Genomic DNA, 26,326 nt, shown 5'->3' with positions numbered 1-26,326 from the left:
TTATGGTCTGGGGTAGCTGTTACACTCGAGGAATTCATGCCATGATATGATGTCATGAGCTTTTGTAGTTTAGATTCGGGGGCATTCGTGCCATAAAAGTCAGAGGAGGGCGTTTAGAGAGACTTTTCTTAATGTCATAGAATTCCTTCAGTTATTTTGAGTCGCAGATTTGTTGTGAACGAAGATATGCTTGGCATGGCCTTAGTAAGCCTTCTAAGATATGGGTATCATTGTATTTCATTCATACTGTCAATTTTGACATACTATCCTCTACCATATCCTCCTTCGAAGCCATAGCATCGTCCCCAAGCAGACCGCCTGATACCTGGCCATCATGAGGGTATTCTGTGTTATCTGCATCACTGTTTTCACTTTCTTCATCTTCGTCATTGTCGTCATCTTCATCTTCATCGTCTTCGTCCCCACTGTGTTGAGCCGTTTGATCCCCCTTCTCCTTGATAGCAGCCTCAAGATCTTTCAACATCCTCTTTGTAAAGCCAGAAGCCTCTACTGTAGCGTCGAGTCGTTTCACGCCATCCTTCCCCACTGTCTTTTTCGCATGCCTGAAAAAGGGGCCGGGTTCTGTTGGAACAAAGTGAAATCTGCGCTCAAAGAAGCGCTTGATGCAGTTCACGTCTCGATCAAAGTACATCTCGGCATTTTGATGTTCCATGGAAATCATTTGGGGGAAGTCAATGATGACAGGCTCGAGTGTAAGGGTCTCCTCTCCATCCTCAGATTTGGTAACGTTCTCCTTGATCAAGATGTTGAATTCATTGAAATCACCATGAATCAGTCCTTGTTTGGCGAGTCGGAGGATCAAGGCAATGAGATCAGCGTACAAAGATGCCGGATCAGGAACCTCCGCTATCTGTCGGAGAGGGAAAGCGTCTATTAACGACATGACAATTGTGTGCCGTGATTGTGCGATGGGCTCGGGGACGGGGAAGCCTTCTTCACGTAGAGCCTTCATGAAAGCAAACTCTTTCATGGCAGCGAGCCGTGAAAGATACATCCATGATCCAGATTGTCGATTCTTAAGGTAGTCTCGATTCGATTTGACGGTTCGGAAAGAAATTCGGCCCAGTCGATGGATTTTGAGGACTCGTTGGGTGCCGCTATGATCTGCCACAACCATAATATCACTCTCTTTACCCACACCAATTCTGTCTCCTACACTATAGACATCCTTTTTCTTGGCATAGGTGTGAAGTGCAAGGTAATCGAGTCCACCATACGTGAGTCGATATCCATCATATTTTGCCTCCTTCACACGCGCAATGAGACCGACTTTAGCGAGGGCTGAGATACTCTTATGAACGCTTCCGGCACCACCACGAAGGCGTGAAATCTTTTCGATCAATGATGTTGGTACAAGTTCGTGGTTCTTGCTTCCCATTTCGACCTATAATTGGTTTAAGTCTTGTGTCTAATCATGATGGCCAGGGCGTATGCATACTGCTGTCAAAACTCGCCAATCCTCAGAGGCGAGGTGGCGCATTGCCCGTGTATCTAACTTCATGATGGGCCGCTGTTCTAGAGAGTTCCAGGAGAAATGCTTGAACCTCTATCTCAAGGATTTGTTGAAAACTGATGTTTTTTGTTGTTGGTGTTGGAGGGGTTGATGTTGTATGGTGGGGTTATTTTTTCTTGAAGATCTTATCGCTCGTTATCAAAAGTCTGCGTTCTTGGCAATGTGGGTCTTATTGTGCCGGCTTGCACGTGATGAGGCTGGGGCCAGCCAGGCGGCAGCGCTTCGCGTAACCCAGCAGAGCTACCGCTACCTACAGCAAAGCACCTTGAGCTTAGCCAAGCAGCCATCACTTTCCATCCACAGCAACCCACGACCACGATACCACAACACTCAACCCTGACACGCCGCGATCACTGAGGACACAGCTCAGGCTCGCATAGTAGTTTACTTTTCTGTCTTTTTTCCCTGCCAATCTGTTCAGTGGACTCTACCAGGCGCCTAGGCCTACGACATCGACATGGCTCAAGACAGCGAGGTGCCCAAGGCGGCCGACAAGGGCAAGGGCAAGGCCGTCGACGATGAGAAGAAAGACAAGCAGCAGGCAAATGGAAAGAAAGAGGACGAGAAGATTGAGAGTATGAGGCCCTGCCGTTTGCATGAAATGATGTACTGACTAGGGACCCAGCTGCTGAGGAGGAGCTCAACGAGGAGGACCAACAACTGAAGAATGAGCTTGAATTACTGGTCGAGCGCTTGACCGTAAGTTTATGCGCAAGCAACCCCTTTGTGCAGTGGTCTAAACGACATACAGGAGCCAAACACGGAACTTTACAAGCCCGCCCTTGAAGCTATGAAGAACCTGATAAAGACGTCGACGTCATCCATGACAGCAGTTCCAAAGCCCCTCAAATTCCTACGACCACATTACGAGTCCTTGACGAAACTTTTCGAGCAGTGGCCCGAGGGCGAAGACAGGACCTCGTTGGCGGATGTTCTCTCCGTCATCGGTATGACGTTTTCAGATGAAGACCGACAAGACACACTGTTTTACAGACTTCAAGCGCCTTCATCTGATATCAGCTCGTGGGGCCACGAGTATACCAGACATCTCGCGCTTGAGATCGGAGAAGTGTATGGAAAGCGAATCGCAAATGACGAGTCCACCAAGGACCTGATCGACCTGGCACTTGTTTTGATCCCCCTCTTCCTCAAGAGCAACGCCGAGGCCGATGCAGTGGATCTTATGAGCGAACTTGAAATTATTGAGGAAATGCCCAAGTTCGTGGACGAAAACACATACGCTCGTGTATGCTTGTACATGTCTTCGATGGTTAACCTCCTTACCTACCCCGACAATGAGACTTTTCTCAAGACCGCACACGACATCTACATGGAATACAAGCAGTTTGCGCAGGCCATGGTCCTTGCAATTCGACTTCACGATTACGAACTCATCAAGTCCGATTTCGACAAGGCTGAAGACCCTGCCCTTCAGAAGCAGCTCGCGTTTCTGACTGCCCGGCAAAGGATAGCCCTTGATGTTGATGACCAGTCAGAAGAGAACACTGCCCTTGTGGAGTCCCTCGGCAACCTGAAGCTGTCGGAACATTTCAAGTCGCTGGGCAAGGAGCTCAACATCCTGGAGCCAAAGACTACCGAGGATATCTACAAGAGCCATCTGGAGAGCAGTCGAGTTGCAGGAATGACCAACCTGGACTCTGCTCGGCATAACCTTGCAGCGGCATTCGTCAATGCTTTTGTGAATGCTGGTTTCGGCAACGATAAGATGATGCTCGTCGACGGTGAGAAGGAGACATGGGTCTGGAAGACCAAAGCCGATGGCATGATGTCCACCGTCGCCTCCATGGGCACTCTTTTGATGTGGGATATCGAGAATGGGCTTGACAAGATCGATAAGTATACGTACTCTTCAGAGACAGAGATTTCGGCTGGCGCAATGCTTGCTATTGGAATTATGAATTCGGGCGTAGTAATGGATTCGGATCCAGCCATTGCCCTGTTGGCTGATGGGGACAAGCTTTACCATCCCAACCCCCTTGTCAGGACTGCCTGCATCATGGGTCTTGGACTTGCTTATGCCGGATCTAACAAGGAGGACGTTCTCGAGCACTTGCTACCTATGATCTCTGATGCTAGTGTTGATATGCAGATTTCGGCAATGGCTGCTTTATCCTGCGGTCTTATCTTCACTGGGTCTTCTCACCCAGAAATCAGCGAGGCCATTGTCACTACTCTAATGGACGACGATCGCAAAAACCAACTGACTGACAAGTGGACACGATTCTTGGCTCTTGGTCTAGGTCTTCTCTTCTTTGGCCGACAAGAAGAAGTTGATGTTATCCTCGAAACCCTGAAGGCTATCGAGCATCCTATGGCCAAGTCGACCGCTGTCATGGCTGAGATTTGCGCGTGGGCCGGTACTGGTGCTGTCCTTAAGATCCAGGAGCTTCTCCATATCTGCAATGAGCATCAAGAAGAGTCTGAAGAGAAGAGGGGTGACGAACTTCTACAGGCATACGCGGTGATTGGTATTGCACTTGTGGCTATGGGTGAAGACATTGGCCAAGAAATGGTCCTGCGACAGTTCGGTCATCTCATGCACTACGGCGAGGCCAACATTCGAAAAGCTGTGCCCCTTGCCATGGGTCTCATTAGCCCCAGCAACCCTCAAATGAAGGTGTATGATACCCTCTCAAGATACAGCCACGACAATGATCCTGAGGTTGCTATCAACGCCATCTTTGCCATGGGTCTTCTGGGTGCAGGCACCAACAACGCCCGATTAGCTCAGCTGCTTCGACAACTCGCCAGTTACTACCACCGTGACCAGGATGCTCTTTTTATGGTGCGAATCGCCCAGGGTCTCCTCCACATGGGTAAGGGTACTCTGTCAATCAGTCCCTTCCACACAGATCGTCAGGTTCTGTCCCGTGTAGCGGCCGCTGGTCTGCTTGCTACTCTTGTCGCTATGATTGAGCCCAAGGAGTTTATCACCGGCCAGTCACATTACCTCCTCTACTTCCTTGTCACGGCTATGCACCCCCGCTTCCTTGTTACCTTGGACGAAGACCTCAAGCCTCTCAAGGTCAACGTCCGCGTGGGTCAAGCCGTCGATGTCGTTGGCCAAGCTGGCCGTCCCAAGACAATCACTGGTTGGCAAACTCAGAGCACACCTGTGGTGCTCGGATATGGTGAGCGAGCAGAGCTGGAAGATGAGGAGTATATCAGCCTCAACAGCACTCTAGAAGGCTTGGTAATTTTGCGGAAGGTAAGTTGCACAACGTTCAACAAACTATCCACACGTACTGACTCAAACTTGTAGAACCCTGAATGGGAAGCTGAGAAATAGACGGTTTGAACTTGTTATTAGCATGGTTCTGGTTTCTAAAACCAGGCAAGTTACAACGCCAGACTTAATTACACTGTATTCTATGGTAATCTGCCGTAAGCGCAGTAAAGAAGCGGGTGGGAATAGGCATTATGATAGACGGAGAAACCAAGTTTCGAGTTTTATCTTGGTCCAAAAGCAACGTGCTATGTCAATTGATGCTGAACCGAAACTGCCCATACTGTAGCCAAAGCTGATGCTACCTTTTAAATCAATGTAAATAAACCACGCCTTTGTAATAATGCCAATCGCAGCCGTCCATGCTGTCTATCATTGTGGCCCTCATAATGAGGACAAGAATCTATATGCAGTATTTTCCAAAAAGAAATCTTTTTTTTCCAATGTCCTCGACTTTTTACCATGTTTTGGGCCCGAAGCGCTCACCTTCCGGGAGGGTATTATATGAGCATGCTTGCCAGTCACAACCCTGCTTGTACACTTCAGTGCCCCACCACTTGAGATTCTTTGCAAGTCCAGGGTAGATGAAGCCGAAAAAGACAACTACTATACCAAAGGCAAGCCCAGAATCGAGGGCGGCGCTCAAGGTCATGGTGTACTTGCTCCACCAGGCATTGTGGCGGTTCTTGATAAGATAGTTGAAGACGTAGCATACAAGTACCCAGACGGAGAAGTTGAGGCCTGTTGCAGGAGGTATCCAGGACATGGCGCCGAAGATAACAGGAAGGTTGACCTTGCGGAGAATACTGAAGCGGTTACGTCGACAGTAAAGCCACAGGGGAATGGGGAGGAGAGCGCCAAGGGGGAAGAACCAGACCAGGGAACGATATATGGCCTTCGGACCAAAGAATTCGTTAGGTCCGACAACACCCCACAGAATGGAGCCGTTGAAGTGGACTCTTGCAATGGGACAGGTGAATCCATTCAGAGCTTCTGAAGTGCAAATGCCTTTGATGTTTGCGAACATCCAGTTGAGCACTCCAATCTGAGTTAGCGACGAGACAAGTGTCGCGACGATCTGAACAAGGAAGAGGATGCGAGGAGGAATCTTCATGTAGTGGCCGAGTTTAAGATCAGAAGCGAATTTGATGCCTTGCGCTGATGAGATGTAGCCGTATGTAACGAAAACCATGTTTGCGATGGGGCGACCAGGGAACACAACACCGCAGATGAGTTGACAGATGAGATAGATGCTGCTATGTTGGTTTGTGACAGCCATAATGATGCCATTTGGGATGAAAAACAGGGCTCCGAGACCAAGTGCGAGAAGTAGGCCATACCAGGGCAAATGGACAGGATAGCTAGACCAGTTAGCAAGGGAAGGCATCTGAAAAAGCTTGAGCGCAGACTTACTATTCGACAACAAAGATGCCAATGGCAGTCATGGAGAGAAACGTGATTAGATACCAACTCAGGGGGGCATCCTTGTATCTCTTCATGAGTTTGCTGTGAATATCTTCGCGGCTAATAATTCCATCTACATGAGAAGTGGATGTTGACATGCGCCTCTGGTCCTCGTCGGACGATTGTCGTGGTAAAGGCCCAGGAGAATCCGCTACCGGTTCATACTTCGGCTGCCCATCCTCGCGAGCCTCCTCAAGTGCTCGTTTCCAGGACCTCCATATATCCTGACCATGCCAACAGGCAGTATGCGTTAGAAGAGCAGCCAGACCAGCGAATTGAACACCATAACTCAACACGTATGTGATTGGCAAGAACACTCTGCTGTAGCTCTGATAGGCCTCTCGGTCAAAGAGAAAATCAGGTGTGAGAATCTTGCTGACATCGTAGACCTTGCCCGTGTTGTCGAAAACAGCAGCTGAAAGAATTGGCATGTATGATGAGAAGAGAACGTTGGTGTAGTAGAGAATAGGTGCAATAATCCACATTACCACAGCTAAACCTCCGATAACATTCATAGCAGCCCAGAATGGGACAAGTAAAGGTGAGCCAACGTAGGTGACTTGCGCCCAGTCAAAGGTCAGGGGAAAGAGCCCAAGACCGGAGGAGACGCCGAACAGGTTTGCAATAACGACATTTTTGGGCGCAAACCAGGTAATGACGTTGAAATAGCTAAGTGCTGGCATAAGTAGTCCGGGGAGAAAATAGAAGAGGAAGGATATAGTCCAGACGATGTAGAAGAATTTCCACCTGCTAATGGTCCAGCCCCCGGCAGGTTTGTTCTCCTGTTTGTGAAGCGTCGAGAACATGGCTGCCGACATAAGAGTCCCCGGCCAGATCATTCCACTGGGTCGAACAAGGAAGCGGCGTGTCAGACCTGCAAAGCCATAACCGAGAATCTGGGTGGATATAGTGAGAAGAAGCTGGTACACGATAGGGGCTTCCTGGTTGTAGAACTGAGTCTGCTCAACAATAACATCTGTCGCAAAGGCGAAGCCAAATGCGACGTTGCTGCTGACATAGACGCAAGTATGTTCTTTTTCGTTCCAACGACCTTGCGCTAACCATCTCCTCCAACGCGTGCGTCTCTTGATCTTATGCGACCCATGCGCATCGTCACTGACAGAAGTCGTCCGTACACCATCGATAAACTCCTCCTCGGGGTCATAAGGTCGCTTTAGCACAAAATCCCATAAATGTCCAAGAGGATGGACGAGCAATAAGGCAATAACTGGAGTAATGGCAACACTAGGGTATCTTAAAGAGAAGAACAGATTGGTCGAAGAGCCTAGAATGGCGAAAATGACAGAGAGACACCACATGCGTGGCGTATTTATGGAGAGAGTGGTATTGTCTGTAGGCGGAACGGACGCGCGAACAGCCTCGTGAGGTGAGTTTTCTTGATGTTCAGAATCTGATGCGGTCGAAGAAGCGTCATCCAGCAGTGCGCCATCTTCGGACAAGTCGTCCTTCATGCTACCCTCGAGAACACCAGTATGCGTAGGTTCGGTAATGCCCAGGCGGCCTTCGAGACCCGAGACTAGGACGGCGCCATCGATCTCTTCGGATAACCTCGAGGAGGATTTCTTGCCAAGGATGGAGCGGTGCGAGGTCTCGCTGCGCAGTGTATCCGGAACGTGACGAAGCTGGTGGGAATCGGGATCCCAGCGATCACTACCAGCGGGTGAATTATTGCGACTGGGTGTTAGTGAGACCGAACCGTAGGGAGCAGCGTCGGAGCGAGCGGCGGCGGAGCGCAAGAAGGGTGTCTTCTTGGAAGCCATATCTATCGTGTCGTCTATGGGTTGAGGAATGGCATCTAGACTATCGTCGGAATCGATATGATCAGGAGGCTGCGCCGCATCTTGATTATCAACGAGAACCGATGGAGGAGCAGCTGAGGTTGGAGCTGAAGCGTGCGTAGAAGTAGATGCAGATGCAGGTGTAGATGCAAATGCAGCTGGGGTAGCAGCGGTAGTTAATGATGGAGGAGGTATATGAGAGGCCGGAGCCTGATACGGCAAGACATGGCCCTTGGCTTGGACTGGGTGTGAGGGTGAGACAGTCACGGTGGACCTGGCAGAGGATGAGGATGCAGACGTGGATGTGGATGTTAGGGGCTGAAGGGCGACGTCCTGGCGGAGTGGAGGGGAATCACCAGCAACCCTGTCTCCAACCCTCTCTGCCAGGGACGAAGACGCTGAAGATTGGCGGCTTAGGCTTCGTTTGCTGGAAGAGATGGAGGCCGAGGATGAGTTGGTGGTGTGTTTACCCATGGCGGGGGCGTGTATCGTGTATCAATATCTGGCTACCTTACCTATGGATATGATATCCACACTATCGTTGACTAACAAGCCAAGCCAGCATGAACGAAATAGCGGCTTAGGAGGGGCGTGATCGAATGGGCTCCAGCTCTCATCGACCTGGCGTGTGGCATTGCCTTGTAATGGTATGGAGCAGCATCAAAAGGGCCCTGATACCATAAGAGAATGTGGTTAGAGGGGCCGTCCGCTAGCAAAGTGCCTCAAAAGGATCCAATTGTCAACAGGTGGATGACATTAATGACAAAAAAGTATATACAAAGGCAGTGATAGGTAGAGAGACATAAAAAAGCAAAGGCTACGGCGCGTTACGGGAATGCCCATTAAGCAAGCAAGAGCTTTTGGAGAAGACAGCCCTGTCTTTACGCGTGGGGAGTTCAAGGGTTTTGAGTGGGTGGTGACCAGGATGAAGCGGATGACTAGGGGAGTCGGTGACGGGATGACGGCAATCTACTGAGGCAAGACAATACATTGAGCATTGTGCATTCTGCATAAGTTAATAGTAGGCAGCTCGGGCAATGTCTATGGGTATGATTCAGAGAGTATGCGGTGTATGAGAAGAATAGACCACATGAGCGTTGATATTGGTGCTGAAAACACTATTGATAGTTGCATTACTTGCTAACAACGCTTCATTTGAAGGTGCCAGGAATGAAAACTACCCAATTGCAATTCACAAATAGTTGGGAAGCCAAGTGCCATTCCACAAGAGGGCACCCAGATCTTTGCCAAAATGAATGAATGGCTGTCTTCCATCTCACATGTTTATTGGGTACCAGGCAATTTGTTTATCAGTTTCATACGGCAGGGCAGTTCTGGGAGTTGTTGGTGCCATATACCAAATCAGACACATAAGGTACTCACAGCCTTCAAGTGGCTGCAGCATACTGGTGTTTCACGAACCACAGAGATGCTTTTGATCTCTATCTTTCCTCATTCTCAGTCATATAAACCCTTGTTCCCGTCTCCAAGACGCACTGAGCACCAAGCACCTCATCGTCACAGCCGGCAGCAAACAAGCGGGCCGAACCAAAACCCCTGACGTCCCCATCTCGGCTACAGGCTACAGGGAACGTTCAAATTTCTGAGGATGGTTGATGGATCTGATTAGATAACACCCGAAGATGTGATCACAATCACAAACCAAGTGCCTGTGTGTTCCAATGGTACCCTGGCTGTCCTCTGTCTGGCCTGTTTGGCGGCCCTTTTTGGCCCTGTCTCTGTCACTATCAGAGCATCTAGGAACCGTTCCTGACACCTTGATGATCCAGATAGATAGCTCAACAGCCTAAGAGCCTTACGTTACTGAACTTGTAGATCTGCCGCTGTTCGTTCGTAATCGAGCAATTATACGTCAGCCTTCTGCCTCGTCGCGAGACGATCTGGTAGTGAATCCCATTCCTCTCTATAGACAGCGGACCCTTGAAGGCATTTCTTACGACACGCCCCAGTCCCTGGAAGGAATTCGGATCCTCATTTCAGACATCCCACGCGTTAACCGCCCATGCTCAAACTTCTTCCTCGTCAGCAATGCCTGAGACATGGCTTTAGCTAGCAAGGATTGGGTTCGTCCCAACTTCTGAGCAATAGAATGCCGCCTATTGCAAATGATAAGCTTTTTCTGGTGCATGGTGAACCATGAGATACCGACGGTTTTTCATGGTCTGAAGCACCAGGCTCGAATTACGTGCCATTTGAGAATTTCTGCCAATCCGAGACCTGACAATTCAAACTATCTGATATCAATTGCATTTCCAATCGTGGTCTGCAGCCTACTACCTAGTGGAGATAATATCTCCTTACGTTATACGGTGCTCACAGACAGCCATGCATGGTTGATGAGCGTTATGAAATCCCAGGTTGACACCATAGCTTCTTTATGAAAGTCGTTACGTACTGAGCCGTCTTTTCCTCGTTCCCAAAGCCTAGGATCGATGATTGATGCTCCCAAATATTCCCATCTAGCCTTCGCGTGGGGGTTTACCATCAGGTCCCTTGGACAGACTCCGCAACAGTTGAGCAATCCGTAACCTCCAAATATTCGCTTCGTCGTCTTTTTCTCAATATCCGCCGTTGTCGACTGAAATCCAGATATAAGGGCGATTGGAGTGGAATTAGGCTTTCATTTTATCTCCTCGGGCCTCACCGCCGATGCCGCCTGTCATGTCTCAACATTAGACGGCGTCGGCTTCCGTTCACATGATGGCGATGACGCCAGAGAGCGATTTGGGTTCGGCGCGTATCCGCTCCGTCGGTCCCAAGGGCGTGTCACGCCGGGAGCCTTTTATTCTTAGCGCAGCAACCTTCCATGGAAGCTTCTCCAGCACGTTATCCAAAATACAGTTTTCCACCAACAAACAGGGACAATCGCCAATCCACCATCTTGGTTCATCTGTCTTGTCAGCCTCGCCATGGCGTCATCCCTTCCCGCTGCTAAGCAGCAGCTGAGAAGTCTCATGAAGCAGAAGCTGTCCAAGATCACCCAGGACTCCATCACCACTCAGAGTATGACAACCAACCAATCACCCATTACCATGTCATGTGTCTATTCGTAGAACACTTCCCCTAACACCAGTCATACAGGTCGTTGTATTTTTGAGACCTTGAAAGAGTTTCAGCCTTACAAGGATGCTCGGCGCATCAGCATCTATCTGGCCATGCCGACGGCTGAGGTCCAGACAGATGCTATTGTGCGCCATGCCTTATCTGCTGGCAAGCAGGTCTTTGTTCCTTACTTACACAAGTCGCCTTTTCAAACACCGGATACTCCAGCTCGGGTAATGGACATGGTTCACCTAAAAGACGTCCAGGACTATGAGAGCCTCAAGTTGGATAAGTGGGGGATTCCCAGCGTGGACCCAACTACTGTCGATGCGAGAAAACGTATACTGGGTGGTTCAGACGTTCAAAGTTCCGAGCCTGCAATTCTAGACTTCATGGTTGTGCCTGGAGTCGCATTCGACTTTGACCAGTCAGGGTCGATTCGACGCCTTGGCCACGGCAAGGGCTTTTATGATTTCTTTATCAACAGATACATGGCCAAACTCGAAACAAAGGACATAGCGCACGAGAACCCGCTACATTTGTATGGCTTGGCTTTGACAGAACAGATGGTGCCTGCGACATCGGAGCTTCAGATTCCCACAGACACTCACGACCGTAGACTCAATGGCCTTATTCTTGGAAATGGCGAGATCAAGGCCGGTGTACATGAAGCTTCTACTTCGCGATATCCACGACAAGATCTATAACATTAGAATCGAAGGACCTGGAATAAGATTGGGGCCACGTGATATTCCCAGGTGTAGATACAATAGATTCAGCTCTGTTGTTCAGATAGTTGACAAACTATTCTCAGCACAAACACGAAGCTCTGTTATCAGGTATCATGAATCAAATGTTTGAGTTTCGTATTTATTAAATGTTATTAATAATACCAGAGATGCAGATATCTTTCGTCCATGTGTCATGTTAGTCAAGCTTTAGATGTCGGTTAATATCCGGGCGGTTGCCCCGCCATGACCATGACGAGCAACCTAAGAATCGTAAATACTTCTAGTTGGCACTTATCCTGACCTTTAACAAACTTTAGCCAGGTCATTGAATCACCTACTCTCTTGAATTTCAGGACTTGTTTGCCTTCTGGACTTCGTACTTTACTTCCATTCTTCCCTTCCTTCTCAACCGGTTCTCTCGACTTATACTCTCGCCAAAGTTTTCCCTCGCGATCCATAGGAGCCTCATCGATCCCAACTGCTGCCCCCATTTGCATGCGCCACTACTTACGAGGGTCGATCGTGCGCATCATAGCCATATACCCCGATACTCAATTTTGATATCCTCTGCTCGCCCTTCAAGACGAAATGGCTTCGAACGGAGCCCAGGAGGCTTTTGCGCCGCCTGATGTGCTGGCTGCTGTTATGACTATGAGGAGCGGGGAGCAAGAGGCCAAGAAGCATGCTCACGAGTACCTGGAGAGGTTTCAGAAATCAGTGCGTCGCTGGAAGCTCTTCGTTATACGGCTAGGTCGCTAACGTTGGATATGTATAGAAGGATTCATGGGCAACTATAATGGGTATTCTGCAGTCTGATGCCGAGCCAGAGGCAACCCTCTTTGCAGCCATTACCCTGCGTGGAAAGGTTTGAAGCTTGTGACATACACCTCGGCCTCATTGTTAACTTCTCCCTTCTAGATCACATACGACCTCTCTACCCAAGTTCCTGCGAGCGAACTACCCGCCCTTCGAAACCAAATCCTCTTACTTCTAAAGCACTTCGCCCCGGGACCCAAGCCCATCCGTGTCCAGCTCTGTGTGTGTCTGGCCATTCTAGCGATTCAAATGAAGGACTGGAACGATGTTCTGCCTTCTGTCGTTCAGTCGCTTAGTGACAGCCCAGAGAGCCACGCCTGCATTCTGGATTTCCTGAGGGTTCTCCCTGAAGAAGTTACCGAGGGTCGAAAGATCACCTTGTCTGTACGTGGATCGCGCAACCATAGATCGGGAATTCGCTTCTTTCGAGATTGTCAAATCCGGTCGACCTCAACACCAGTTCAAGTCTAATTGTTTGGAATTAGGAAGAAGATCTTGCGATGCGAACGCAGGCTCTCTTGGCCGATAATGCGGACCAGGTCGTCCAACTCCTTATCAACTATTCTCAGTCCTCACGTAAGTTGCGCGACCTTCTACCACTGCCAAGATCCTGACATCTATCGCAGCCGCAGCCGCTCAGAACCCTCAGTTGATGGAGTGTATTACTTCCTGGCTCCGAGAGGTCCCAGTAGGCAATGTTGTCAAGTCGCCTCTAATGGATATTGTTTTCAACGGCACAACTAGCGATAGTTGCAGCCAGGAGGCTTCCGAGTGTCTTTGCACCATGCTTCGAGAGACCAGCGACGTGGACGAGAGTCAGGAGATCATCGAGCTACTATTTCCACGAATCATCTCCTTGAAGCCCCAAGTGGCGAAGGCAGCTGAGGAGGATGACACAGAGACACTCAAGTCTTTGACCAAGGTGTTTGCAACTGCTGCTGAGAGTTGGGTCGTTGGAATCGCCCGCCAACCTACACACTTCCGACCACTGGTTGACGCTGTACTGGAATGCGCCTTGAGAGACAAGGAGCGCGATGTTATTGAGCATACCTTTAACTTTTGGTACGAGCTCAAGCTCTACCTTGTGTTGGAGATTTATATCCAAGGTCGGCTTGAGCTAGTTGACGTCTACTCCAAGTTGGTGGACATTCTCTTAAAGCACCTCGAATACCCTAAGCCGGACTCGGGTAACGAAACTGATCTATTCGACGGAGATCGCGAGCAGGAGGAGAAATTCAGAGAGTTTCGACACCAGATGGGCGACACACTAAAGGATTGCTGCGAGGTGATGGGCGTTACGGACTGTCTCACCAAGGTTCTCCAAGCAATTCAGCTGTGGATGTCAAAGTATGCCAACCAAGTGAACGACAACTCGGTACCTCACTGGCAGGAGCTGGAGGCGCCTTTATTTGCCATGCGCGCTCTTGGTCGCATGGTGGACAAGGATGAGAGCATTGTGCTTCGCCAGCTCATGCCTCTCCTTGTACAGATGCCGAGCCACGAGAAGCTCCGTTTCGCAACTATCATGGTACTCGGCCGCTATACCGAATGGACGGCTGCCCATCCGGAATATCTCGAGCCTCAATTCAACTACATCGTCACATCGTTCCAGTCAGATTCCAGGGAGATCATCCGCGCCGCCGCCTTGGCTATCAAGTTCTTCTGTACAGATTGCAAACACCTCCTGAGTGGTCAAGTGCTACAGCTTCAGACCTTCTATGATGAAGTTCTGGATAAGCTCCCTGACTTGAGTAAGGAAGAGATTACAGAAGGCGTTGCTAACGTTGTGGCTTGCCAGCCCACGGAGGAGATCTACCGATTGCTCAAGCTATACTGCGACCCATTGATTCAGCGTTTGATGGCCAAAGCCAATAATGCTACAGACGAGGAGGGCAAATTGGCGCTCGCTGGTAAGCAAGCCTGAATTCATTTCATCATGCAAGACTAACGTCTGTTTAGATCACCTACAGCTCATCACCATCTTTGTTCAATACGTCGTGCCCCCTGTGAGCCCTGGTCAGGAGAACCCTGCTGTCAAGTACTGGCAGGAGGTTTTCCCCATCCTTTCCACCGTACTGGACAACTTCTTGAACTTCACTCCCATCTGCGAGCGCGTCTGCAGGTGCTGGCGCAATATGGTCATTGCCCACCGCACAGCCATGACCCCTTTGCTCCCGGAAATGGCAAACAAGCTTGCTGGCGGCTTCAACAACTCAAGGGAAGGATGCTTCTTGTGGGTCACTTCAGCAATCCTGCGCGAGTTCTCTGAAGCACGAGAGCACGTTGACCAAGCCACCACGGAGAACATTTACACATTTTTTGAAGCTCAGACAACAACCTTCCTCCGAGTCATGACGGAACTACAACCCAAGGAACTCCCTGATGTTATTGATGACTTCTTCCGCCTTCTGATCGATGCCCTTCTCTACTACCCCCAGAAGCTCATTCCATCTCATCTTTTAAGGTCTGTCTTTGAGGCGTCCATCTACGCTCTGACTCTAGAGCAGCGCGACCCTCTGTCCTCAACCTTGCATTTCCTCCGTGATCTCTTGTCATACGGTGGCGATAACCCTGCTAGTAGCGATAGGCTACCAGAGGCAACGGCTGCTGAGGTCAAGGCCATTGTCAAGAATCTGCTACTTACTCTTGGCGAGGGTCTGGTCAAGCAGGTCATGGCGGGCATGATGATCACTTTCCCCCGCGACTGTTTCGCTGATGGCAGTGGTGTTCTGCTGGCTTTGTTTGAGCTGGTTCCTCTCCAGACTCACCAGTGGGTATCCCATACAATACAGCTACTACCAGAGGGCACTGTTTCCCCTGCCGAGGCCAACAGATTCCTGATCAAGATCAAGGAGAGGCTTGAGTCGGGAGACCCCAGCGCCATGAAGAATGTGCGCGCGATTCTGCAAGATTTCACCAACACTTACAGACGACGAAATGTGGCACCCCGCGACGGACTCGGTCAGCTCGAGGCCACGCGCTTCCAGTTCTCCGGTTAGGCGAAGTTATGGATTTAATAAGAGGATAGTGGAGGTTCGGTGTTAAGTGCAAATGGGCAGACGGGCTTGGTGCTCTCTCGCTTCTTGACACGACATCTAGCTGGTATTAGAAGGACAAGATGGACTGTTGGGGAATTTGAAGTGAGGATCATTAGATATGTATGTATACTGGGGTTAATCGAGGATAATTGAGCGTTTCTTTGACGGGAAAACGGGATGGACTCTTTGGAAGGCATAGCGAAAAGCATTAACGATTAGGACACCTGTGGAAGGCTAGTCGCCTAGAGCACAGCGGCATGATGTGAAGAGTATGTGTAGATACAAGCAAGAATTTCGTATTATATCCTTTTGGTAGAGTGGCGTTTCTTAATTGAAGCTATTCCCCGGCTTCTAGGTCTATGAGATACGCCCACACTCAGACCAAGAGGGAGCCAGACTCACTATTTTGCTGACCCCGGTGATAAAGGGGCTGTATTGAAAAAGCACTGGCCCGTTCGATCGGTGAATAGAGATATCAACAAAGAATCAGATTCGGCCCAGGGGGTCCATCTGATGCGTTCGCACATCACAATGGTCAAGTCTCAGCAAACCCGTCAAGACAAAAAGAGGCTCACGGACAAGGGCTATTGGTTATACATGGCATTAGAATTATTCTCATGGATGTCCCATCTACGAACTTTGCCTAATTCTTCTCAAGTTCTTTGTGCATCAGTCGAGAATGAATGAACACTCGATGACACTAGACGAATAATGGAATCAGGAGATCTAAATCGGGTATCAAAGAACCATAGAGTGTGCCCTGGGTAGCCAAGGGAGATTCTTGAACAAAGAGGCTTCACGTTGGTTGATATGTGTGGAACAAAGGATCCAAGACTTGGGCGAAGGAACATTGAGTTGATAAGAACAAGAACACCAGCTCAAGTCTTGGGCAATACATGTTCATTCTTTACATTCAAGATCAAACCTTGTCGAAAGGACTCTTATTGTTTCTATTATTGATGTTGTTGTATAGTCTGTCTTCAACACACTGACTCTCGGAGCACACTTTGGTTTTAAGTTACCTGCTATCAACTACTTACAAACAAAGTCCATAAGTTCAGGATACCGTATTATTCATCGAGAGGTGAACAGAAACGATTTCTTTCTCGAGACTATAACAACATGTCGGAATACTACAACCCCGGTATACCTCCGGAGGATGAGAACCGGAATCAAACTGGATATCAGGGTCAAAATCCAGGCCAATATCAGGATCAAAATAACGGGATACAGAGAAATCAGTGGAATCCAAGTTTGAGCTATCCAGGTTCCATCGAGCCTGGTCGGGTTGGCTTCGCACCGAACGCTGGCCCGGCCACTTGGGGACAGCAACCTCAACTACATCGGATGCCCCAAGAGCACGAGATGGAGCAAATACACCCCAGGAATCAGTGGCATGCAATGAAACAGACGAACCAGAGAAACCAGAGAAATCAAATGCAAAATATGTACCAGATACCTCCGCATATTGCAAACCCGGCTCCAGCTCCAGCTCCAGCTCCAGCTTCGTGGTATGGATACAACCATCTTCTCCATGGAATGGATCTAGCCAATATGTCTGCTATTGAACTTTTAAACCGATTTCCTATTTTTTTCGGTCAGCCTGACCCTGCTTGGAGTAATACTGGCAATAATTCTGATGCATGTGCTGGATCTGTGCCTGTTCAAAATCAACAACATGGAGGTCAACACATTGCAGTTTATCCCAATGGGAGTCATTCGAACGGGGGCTACCCTATTCACGGTCATGCCACTCCTCCTCCTCCTCCTCCTCCTCCATCGCAGCCATCGCCTGCTGCCCCATCTACAGGTGGTCGCAGAAAGAGAGGTCGGGCAGCTTCTCCAAATACTACGGCGCCCGCTCCGAAAAGGACGAGAAATCTTGCGCCAAACGCATCTGGCGCCGAGGGAGATAACGCCAACAGTTCTAGAATCCCTGATCCAACTCCAAACACAACTTCAACTCCATCAAGACAGCCCCAGAGAACCAGGAAACGGAAAGCAGATATCGATGAGGAGGACGACGATGACGAAGATGATCTTCCTTCGGATCCCAGGCCGCCAAAGAAGCCCAGGAGGCGACCGGGTGCCACCAAGAAGGACAAGGTCGATGACGCCGAGGCAGGCAATTCTCGCAGGAATCGCAAGAAAGAAGACAATGAACTGGTCGATCCAGGGACGATTTGCAACTTCTGTGCTACCCACCCTGCGGCCTACGCCGCCAACCCGGTCTGTGACTGGGAACAGGTTCCCAACAGGAACGGCCCCGAGATATACAATATAGAATGCAGCAACTGTGCCAACCATCGCTCTCGAAACAAGGACCACACAGAGCTCGCCAAAACAGACGACCATATGTGTCGTGTTCGAGGCCCCATAACGCCCTTGATCAACTTCGAGTACAAAAGGTACGGCGATCGCGATCCTCGAACATATGTGAAGAAGACTTGCAACCATTGTACCAGAAAGGGTTGGGAAGAGACGTGCGATGTCGATACGATACTAGGCTATTATTGCCTCAATTGTCGAAAACTGGGGAGCTGCGAGGTTGACAAGTCTGTGTTGCCCATGAGACGGCCAAACAAGCTCACACGTCGACCGTGGTACCGACATCCCTGCGATCGCTGTCTCTTGTGTCACAAGACGTTCGGTGAGATGAAGGGAGACGAGTGCTGTAGCTGGATCACCAACAGGTCAGAGTGGGAGGACAACCGAGCCTGTAGACAATGTCAACGGGACGGGGCGAAATGTTTGGACCTTGGAACCCCCATGGCCTCTTTTTCTCAGACTACCTGGCCCTCGAGCTGGAAGATACGCACCGAGTTCGAGAAGGGAGGGAAATGGCATGAATATGCGAAAGTGACAACGGACACAGCTTGGAGAAAGCCGTGTCAGGCGTGCCAGACAGCTGGGAAAGGCACTGACTGTCTGGTCATGTGGATCCAGCCAGACCACGCGTGTGAGCGCTGTACGCAGTTTGGTGTTGACTGTTGGGTCCCAGAAGGTGATGATTTTCGACCGTATCCAATCTTCGATTTGAGCAGGGTTGGTTTCGGACAATTCACCCCATTCAAGGTCTGCAAGCAATGTGCAGAGGCTGGGAGAAACTGTGACCGACAAAGACCATGTGATAGTTGCAGACATCACAAAGCGAAATGCGATCCTATGAGTTACGACAAACCTGGATGTATTGATCGCGCCAAGGTAGCCGGCAAGGAAAACAAAAGATCCTATAGTCCTGGTCATTTGTACTATCTGGCCTTGGGATATGGTCCTGACGGTGTCGACGATATAAAGGATGGTCGACAGGTTGAACATTGGATTGGTCCTGCTGCTCCTGTGTACGGCCTGACCGAAATCAAGGATCGTCCACGGCATTATCGATACATAGCCGACGTTCATCGACATCATCGCCCGCTAGGCGATGCTATCCCCCCTGTTACGACACCCGCCGTGTTACTAGAGGACACAACTGCCGAACAGTTGCGCGGGATCATTACTGAGCTTTGGTCAAATAGCCAACCTCCAAAGAACGATCTCCAAGCGTACCAGAAGGTTTGGAAGCTCCTGCGCGACAATCAGAATCTTCAGATGTCGCAGGCCGGTGTGGAAATCAACTTGCCAGGTCCGACAAGAAGCGTGCGCAGCTTTCAGGGAGGTCCTGTGCTCATTGACATTGAGAGGATTCATAATCGTATGCTTCCAAGTGTTTATGGATATCCGAATGCCACACAATCACAGGGGACACCACAAATACTGCCAAATCCGCCATACCAACCGCCGGTACAATACAGAGACTATCATCAACAAAATGCATCGGCACCGCAAACACAGCTATATCCACATCCAGCGGCACAGCAACCAAATGCCCATACACAGCAGCCACAGCCAATTCGGCCATCTCAAGACCCAGCAGACCAGCATATACATAGTAGACCCGAAAAAGAGGTGTATGGCCAGCCGCAGCAAGGACAACAAATGTCCCCAAACCAAGTTCCGCCATACCAACAAGATTGCGGAAACTTGGATCAACAGCGATTAGACACCCATTCACAGCACAAGGGCCAACCTCGAGATCCAGCAGATCAGCGAGAAAACGAAGAAGTTGCATATGATCGATACGTGGCTAACACCCTGCTGCGAGCACTACAATCGCCGCCAGACCAAGGTATAGCAGATGGGCAAGAAACCGAAGACGTTGGACCCGGTCAGCATCGGCTCTTTGCTGATGACAGTGCCATCCTGGCTCTGTCCGGGGCTCATGATGTTGAAAATGACCAACAAGAGCCACTCACTGGTCCACAGCCTCAAGATCAACCTCAAGATGGAATTGACAAATTCAAAGAGATGTCCTATACAGATCTTTTGAATTATAAACGCTCCCGGGTGAATCGTGGGGAGCGCTGGCACAATCCTCAAACCTCTAGAGGCGGCAAAAAGCCATTGCAAGAGAGAATGGCTCGCGGAAACAGGGTGCCCAAGAACGCAAACAATCAAGATGCTTTCAATCCTTTCCTCGGTTTCACATTCGGTCCGGACCAGAAACCTCGGTTCAAGGAAAAGCCAACGAGCTCACGCTGGAAGGTCTTCAATCATCTCGAGGGTATTGACATGGACGGATGGCATGAGTCAAAGTCTAAAGAGGCTGAAGAAGAGTCTCGGCCGCGCCTCTTTTCCATTGTCAATGGTCAAACAAACCAACCAGCACCTTTACGTGATGTTCTTGGTGACGTGCCTTACGAGGAGAAGGGTGAGAGGACATGGTGTTATTGCGCTGAGCCAGGAGAGTGCGGAAGGGGTAAATGTGGCTCTTGGGACACTGGTGAGCAAGGTCAGGCTACTTGCCAGAGTTCTGCCCATCGCAACACAGCACCAGGATACTTCCCAGTATGCAATGATTGCACCCGAGGCAACGTGAAGTACTTGTTCCAGCATGAGCACAATCCCATAACTGAAGGCGAACTGCTCAGCATGCGTGCTTATCTCTGCAATGACTGTGCTGGTCAGATGAGCAGCGGTGCTCCGAACGCGGCCCAGAATCAAGCTGTCGGTGCCAGGCGGGTATATGGCATTGCAGCTGATGCAAAGCATTACCAAAACATGCAGAAACCCGTCAATGACCCCTCGCAAGCCGCCAAGTTCATCAGCAATACCGAGGCTCTGACAGGCTGTTCGTGTGCCAACAGAATGCTAGGAACATCACTTTGCCGGTTCCATAGATTGTACTATGCCGAAGAGGTTATGAAACACTCGGCATTGATGCAAGAATGGCGGCTGTCGCGCTTCAAGAAGGCAGTGTGTCCCAGTTGTCTTGCGCAAAAGCCTAGTGAGCAAATCAATGTTTCAGCGAACGTCGATGGTTTTGTAACAGGCGCGCCGACGGCATGGACTTGTGTTGTTTGCAATGACTGGGTTGTGAATGAACAGAACGACGGGAACAACCAGCCAACGGCGATTGACAAGCCGCTGTGGAATCTAAATATCGGGCGCGAACTTCTCGATCCGCGTCGAGAGATAACCCCAGGCAGGGTTCTTGGGGAAGAGGTGTCTGTCTAGATAATGGATGGCTGAAAACATTGGTTCATGTGAATTTAAGGTGGGAGGATTCCGGAGTTTGGCGTTTCTGAGACATAGAACCTAGGTTTGTAATTGACTCATCAGTTTTCATACGTAACAAGATGTCGACGCAGATAGGCTGAGACTGACCTAACATAGTGAACCAGGGACTTATTCACCCTGTCATGCACAAGAAACTCAAAGGACGCACCGAGGAATCTCGGATCTGAAGCATTCCGGATTGTTTTATGAGAAAGCCATGTGGCTGACAACACAGTTGAACGGAATGTTCTGCATCAAGGGACAAAGACGAAAGTGTTTGAACCGTAAGAAAAGGGATGTGTACTTGTATTGTCTGACTGAACCATTGCTGCTGGAGAGAAGGAGACCTCGAGATTGACAAATAGAAAAATATAAGCAAAAAATTACATGTATGAAATAAGGATATAGAGAATCTGAAGCCGTACTTTAAAAAATTCATCCTCCCCGGCAACACAAAACAAAAAAGGAAATGGTCGGGTGAATTTTATCTCTCGCGAGGTCCTGAGGAAGGGATGAGTAGCATTGCATTTAATTGCATCCGGCATACGCAATGTCAGCAGCAGACTCCCTCCCCTGTCTTTCTCTCCTCCAGTATGAAGACGATTCTTTTCTTTGTTTATCCACAACGTCCAAGATAGCGAGCCACTCCAGAGAAACGCCGATCCATGTTCCATGTCGTATGGATCGTGGGTCATTAAGCATGAACCATCGGCATTGCTCACAAAGACATTTTCTTTGTCATAAGCACACCGGGTCCTTAAATCCCATGTCGCTGGGTATCTCCGTAGGCTGCGTCCAAATCAAGTGTGAATATGAACCCAGATCCTGACTCCCGTCCGATGCAATCAACTTTTTCATCTCCGTGCTCTTCCTAAAGCCTATTGGTTATATTGCATCCTCACATCGTGTCGCGTGCAGTTGACAGAAACCGGACATATCGGGTATATCCTGCCGATCGCATCCCGCCTCGTCTCGAGATGTACGCCCTTTCGCCTTTAGATATTATTCCCTTTACATCAGCACACATTTGGCACAACATCCAGCTTCTTGCTCGCCGTTGTCCATATCCATGGGCTTTGGGGGACCGTTCGCGCCTGAAGTGCCGCCGCTGCCAGTTGAGTAGCCTTGCATCTCACGGTTATATCTTCGGATCTCTCGTACGATATCGTAAAAGGCCTTGTCGACGTTGATTCGGGACTTGGCGGATGTTTCGATAAACTTGCAACCGAACGACCTTGCAAGTGCCTCTCCCTCTGTTTCCATTGTCAGTGATTCATGTTAAAGCTAACTCGCAACCTAACGTACCCTGTCGTGACACGTCTCGGTCACCTTCCAGATCGCACTTGTTGCCAACAACGACCATGGGGAAATAGTCCTTATCCTTGACTCGCAGAATCTGTTGCTGGAAGGTGGTGATTTCCTCAAAACTTTGTCGCGAAGTAATCGAATAGACTAGCAGAAATCCCTCTCCGGTTCGCATGTACTGCTCGCGCATGGCGCTATACTCCTCTTGGCCGGCTGTGTCGAGGACATCGAGCAGTGCGACCTCCTCATCAATGACACACTGCTTTCGGTACGAGTCTATAGTTGACGGTGGGTTAATACTGCTCCTGACGCGACGTGATGGTCACGCAGATGGAATTTAGTCACCAACCTTCGATCGTGGGGTCATACTCGTCGACGAAATGGCTCTGGATCAACTGAATAGTCAAGCAGGATTTGCCGACACCACCGCCGCCTACAACAACGAGCTTGTACTCTCGCAGGAACTAATGAACGGTCAGCAACACGATCGATCATGTGTGGCGAGATGATGCAGTGTTATGTCGAGAAATTCGATGACAGGTGCTGTTGCTCTCAGGCAGTGTGGTTTCGCGCTTTACCTTTGTGTTCGCAGCCATTATGATTAGAGTTCAAGATGCGCTCCCTGATAATGATATCTCTTGACCGGGACTTGTCGTCGTGAATGAAGATCCGTACGTCGCGAGAATTGGATTTGTTGAAAGGCGAACAACCAAGGACAGGACGAGATGATCCAGGTGAAAGGCGCTGTTTGCGGTCGACACGAGATGATGCAAGGAACAAAGGGAGATGGGGAATAGGACGAAATGAACTGAACTGAATTGCACTGAATGGTTTGCCGCTGGGGCGAGCGGATTCTAGCTTTGAATGTGTGGAGAGAGGAGAGAGACGATTCGAATGGGCCGGGCCAAATGGGCTCGAAAAAAAGGTCAAAGCAGAAAGTATCGAGGGTAGACTGAAAGTGACCAGGAGAGAGAAGGGGAACAAGGCCTGAAAGGGGAAAGGGTCGAAAGGCCAGGGTAGGAAAGCATCCTGGAAGGGGAGCAAGGGACTGGGAAGGGAAGGGGAAGGGGAAGGGGAAGGGGAAGGGGGCGGAAGGGGGGCGTCGATGGATTGGGAGGAATGGATGGGGCAGTTGAGGGTACTGGATACTCTTTGATTGTTTGCATTTGGCATCGAATCAGTGACAATTTGAAACCTAATAAAGTATCCAAGACTTTCAGCCATTTTCTCACGCTTGCTAGGTGTTTGCGCTTGCTCTTCTTTTTCTTTTTCTTTTTCTTTTTCTTTTTCTTTTTCTTTTTTTTTTCTTTTTTTTTTTTTGACTTGTAGAGAGGCAAGTATCCGATACACAACGACAAACAGAGACTTCAGAATCAATCTCCAAGCCCAGAGACTTGGAGATGAAGAAAGGAACAGACGGGAACAGGTTTCTCATGGCCAGGCTGGCCTTGTCCCAATTGACAACTGAGTATCACTCCTGCTCATAAAGCGCTCAGTGCGCACCCAGAATACCGACACCAACACTAACACCACAGCACCATCGCCATCACCTGCCCCACGGCTTTCCAGGTGGTCAATGTCTCTGGGCGCTCCCGAGCGCTGAGATAGATAACTAGAATGAATAGAGGGAGGGATCACTGGAGGCTACCCGTTCCCGTCCTGTCAGTGGATATGTATCTAGACCTTTGGAGGGGAACACCCGATGGCCGGATTGGTGGCTAGGCTAGGGTCGATAAAGCCCAGCCTCTAGAGTGTGCGTAGTGGAGTGACGATATTCAGATAGAGGTACATCCAATCCATAGCATTGTTAGAGGCGGCAAGCTTGTGGTTGTGTTTGGCTGCTGGTTAGTAATAAAGCATCGGGATATGTTCTACGGAATCTAGAAATGCCCGTTTATGGCATAGGAGAAAATATTCACTGTCAACTAGTGAAGGGAATCACAGGATGAACCTATCATTTGCTCTCTTGCAGCCCTACCACAACGCCCAGGGGCGCCCCGGACCACGCCACTTGATTGAAGCCTCTATTCCAAAGGGAATTACGCAAAGAGAAGCATTAACAATGTCACAACAAGAGTGGCTGCAAAACCAACCGCCCGGGGAGCGGGATTTAGTTACTGTATGTAGTGGCTAGTACTGGTTCAACAGAATGAACAGAGCTGGACGGGCCCTTGTCTTGCTCTTGTTATTTGCCAACTTTAACGCGGCGGCAGGCAAAGTTTCGTAATGAGGCAAGAAAGAAAAGCTTTGTAGTAATAAAGAGAAGAATTTTTCCTTGCCATTCGGGCGCCTCCGTATCTTTATCGACTAATGATGGTGAGAGACATTGGGTTGGACTGATCATGCCTGCAGCAACGATTCAACGTTGAATTTTTTGGCCCCAGCGGGCTGCCAGTAACCGATTTTCAGCGACCTTCCAGCAGCTCTTCCACTGGACAGGCACACGAGGTTGGTAATGGATGGGTAGGGGCGTGCGTGTGAAGCCCGACTTAACGAGTCGGGTGTGGGCCAAGACATGGGGACCCTTGCTTGTGCTTGTGCTTGGCTTTGCAGTTGCTGTTGAGCAGTAAAAGCACCAGCTGTCGCTGGTTAACAATTGGCCTTGTTGCTCCCTGTTGCTGGCCTCCTCCACGCAGTTCTGCAAGGGCAGCGGCTGGCTGCGTCTGCTCTACCAATCGTAAGCACACCGTAACGTGATATGCAGTTGATTGTGCCTTGTCCTGCACGTTTCGCTGCAGCAATTCCTCACCGTATCCGCGTGCTTGTGTTCCCACAGCAGATGCATATACTATAATTGATGAAGCGATGGCCTCCAATACCACAAACGAAGTGTCCGTACCCGTTCCTTATATCAAGATCACACTCCTCCCACCGTGCAGGCTGTAGACCGATGAGGGGTGGCAGCAGAAGTGGGTGGAATAGGGGCAATGGATTAAAGTCCCTGAATGTAATAATTTGCTTACCAGGCCAAGGGTCTCTCTCTGTTCTGGAGCCGTCTCTTCACCTGGGCTTGATTCATCACAACACCGAGCTACCGGTCACTGACCAGCAACAGCAAGCGAGGGTGCAGATCCTTAACGGCTACCCAGGGCACGCCTCATCCTTGGTTGTGATATGTCAAGTCTAAAAGTTGTTCCGCGCTTCTTTTTAAGCTACGATTTATAGAACAAATTAGCCGTTCTTCTTACCCCATCGTCTTACTCGCTAAGGCAGGAGAATGGACGGCGGAACACCCCCGAGATACACCGGCGCCGTAACCCCGGCCTTTTCGGTCGAGCCATGTAAATGAGGCCGACCATCCATACACATTATGTACCGTTGATAATTGTGATGGGTGTCTTCTCCATCTTTTGTTCCTTGAAGTAATCTAGACATTATTCCACAACCTATAAACCATATCAGACGAAACATACTTATATCGATTTACAATCTAGTCGAATAATAGAGCCCGGCTTCAGAATAACAACCATCCTTGGAATATACTGGATAACGATGTTATTTCCGTAGCATTAAACATGTCGCATGATCCTGCATGGTCCTTTTCGATTCTAATTGCTCATTTCAACTCTACTACTTGTTATTGATGGCTGTTGTTTGTGGGTTCTTGTCTTTTATAGTGTATACATCTAATGTGTCTATGTTCATCAAGTTCAGGAGTACACGAGGTGATCCTTTGGCTTTCGTTATTTGGAGAAACTTTTGTTTGAGCCATACGCATCGCGATATGAAAC

General features: G+C 49.5%; 7 protein-coding genes across 7 annotated transcripts; 4 read left to right on the top strand and 3 right to left on the bottom strand.

Annotated features, from left to right (window-relative positions):
- Window positions 1–219: 219 nt before the first annotated feature.
- On the bottom strand, window positions 220–1,630 carry FOBCDRAFT_220609 (RIO1 family-domain-containing protein). The gene is made up of 2 exons (XM_031179362.3): window positions 1,460–1,630; window positions 220–1,405 (listed from the first exon to the last, which is right to left on the bottom strand). Exons 1-2 carry the CDS (start codon window positions 1,520–1,522, stop codon window positions 242–244), a joined length of 1,227 nt encoding a protein of 408 aa, XP_031045249.3. The 5' UTR covers window positions 1,523–1,630; the 3' UTR covers window positions 220–241.
- Window positions 1,631–1,991: 361 nt separating this feature from the next.
- Window positions 1,992–4,817, top strand: FOBCDRAFT_132107 (armadillo-type protein; the record flags this gene model as incomplete). The annotated part of the gene is made up of 3 exons (XM_031179364.3): window positions 1,992–2,109; window positions 2,160–2,233; window positions 2,286–4,817. The coding sequence occupies 3 exons, from the start codon at window positions 1,992–1,994 to the stop codon at window positions 4,815–4,817; spliced, it is 2,724 nt and encodes a 907-aa protein (XP_031045251.3).
- A 337-nt stretch (window positions 4,818–5,154) lies between these two features.
- On the bottom strand, window positions 5,155–8,518 carry FOBCDRAFT_291613 (OPT oligopeptide transporter protein-domain-containing protein; the record flags this gene model as incomplete). The annotated part of the gene is made up of 2 exons (XM_031179365.3): window positions 5,155–6,142; window positions 6,195–8,518. The coding sequence occupies 2 exons, from the start codon at window positions 8,516–8,518 to the stop codon at window positions 5,239–5,241; spliced, it is 3,228 nt and encodes a 1,075-aa protein (XP_031045252.2). The 3' UTR covers window positions 5,155–5,238.
- Window positions 8,519–10,895: 2,377 nt separating this feature from the next.
- FOBCDRAFT_28956 (uncharacterized protein) lies at window positions 10,896–11,908 on the top strand. Its single transcript, XM_031179366.3, has 2 exons — window positions 10,896–11,068; window positions 11,147–11,908. The coding sequence occupies exons 1-2, from the start codon at window positions 10,975–10,977 to the stop codon at window positions 11,812–11,814; spliced, it is 762 nt and encodes a 253-aa protein (XP_031045253.2). The 5' UTR covers window positions 10,896–10,974; the 3' UTR covers window positions 11,815–11,908.
- A 231-nt stretch (window positions 11,909–12,139) lies between these two features.
- On the top strand, window positions 12,140–15,982 carry FOBCDRAFT_28947 (armadillo-type protein). Its single transcript, XM_031179367.3, has 6 exons — window positions 12,140–12,555; window positions 12,614–12,703; window positions 12,757–13,038; window positions 13,140–13,230; window positions 13,281–14,564; window positions 14,614–15,982. Exons 1-6 carry the CDS (start codon window positions 12,427–12,429, stop codon window positions 15,651–15,653), a joined length of 2,916 nt encoding a protein of 971 aa, XP_031045254.2. The 5' UTR covers window positions 12,140–12,426; the 3' UTR covers window positions 15,654–15,982.
- A 688-nt stretch (window positions 15,983–16,670) lies between these two features.
- Window positions 16,671–21,509, top strand: FOBCDRAFT_220599 (uncharacterized protein). The gene is made up of 2 exons (XM_054704187.2): window positions 16,671–21,329; window positions 21,399–21,509. The coding sequence occupies exon 1, from the start codon at window positions 16,815–16,817 to the stop codon at window positions 21,246–21,248; it is 4,434 nt and encodes a 1,477-aa protein (XP_054560162.1). The 5' UTR covers window positions 16,671–16,814; the 3' UTR covers window positions 21,249–21,329; window positions 21,399–21,509.
- A 634-nt stretch (window positions 21,510–22,143) lies between these two features.
- On the bottom strand, window positions 22,144–23,552 carry FOBCDRAFT_28920 (ras family-domain-containing protein). The gene is made up of 4 exons (XM_031179372.3): window positions 23,174–23,552; window positions 22,945–23,059; window positions 22,596–22,871; window positions 22,144–22,543 (listed from the first exon to the last, which is right to left on the bottom strand). Exons 1-4 carry the CDS (start codon window positions 23,189–23,191, stop codon window positions 22,302–22,304), a joined length of 651 nt encoding a protein of 216 aa, XP_031045259.1. The 5' UTR covers window positions 23,192–23,552; the 3' UTR covers window positions 22,144–22,301.
- Window positions 23,553–26,326: the final 2,774 nt, after the last annotated feature.

The sequence above is a fragment of the Fusarium oxysporum genome, chromosome IV (assembly GCF_013085055.1).
Source record: "Fusarium oxysporum Fo47 chromosome IV, complete sequence".
In the NCBI taxonomy this organism is placed as follows: domain Eukaryota; kingdom Fungi; phylum Ascomycota; class Sordariomycetes; order Hypocreales; family Nectriaceae; genus Fusarium; species Fusarium oxysporum.
The sequence above is the reverse complement of the archived record's forward strand: the minus strand, read 5'-3'. Positions and strand labels throughout refer to the sequence as shown.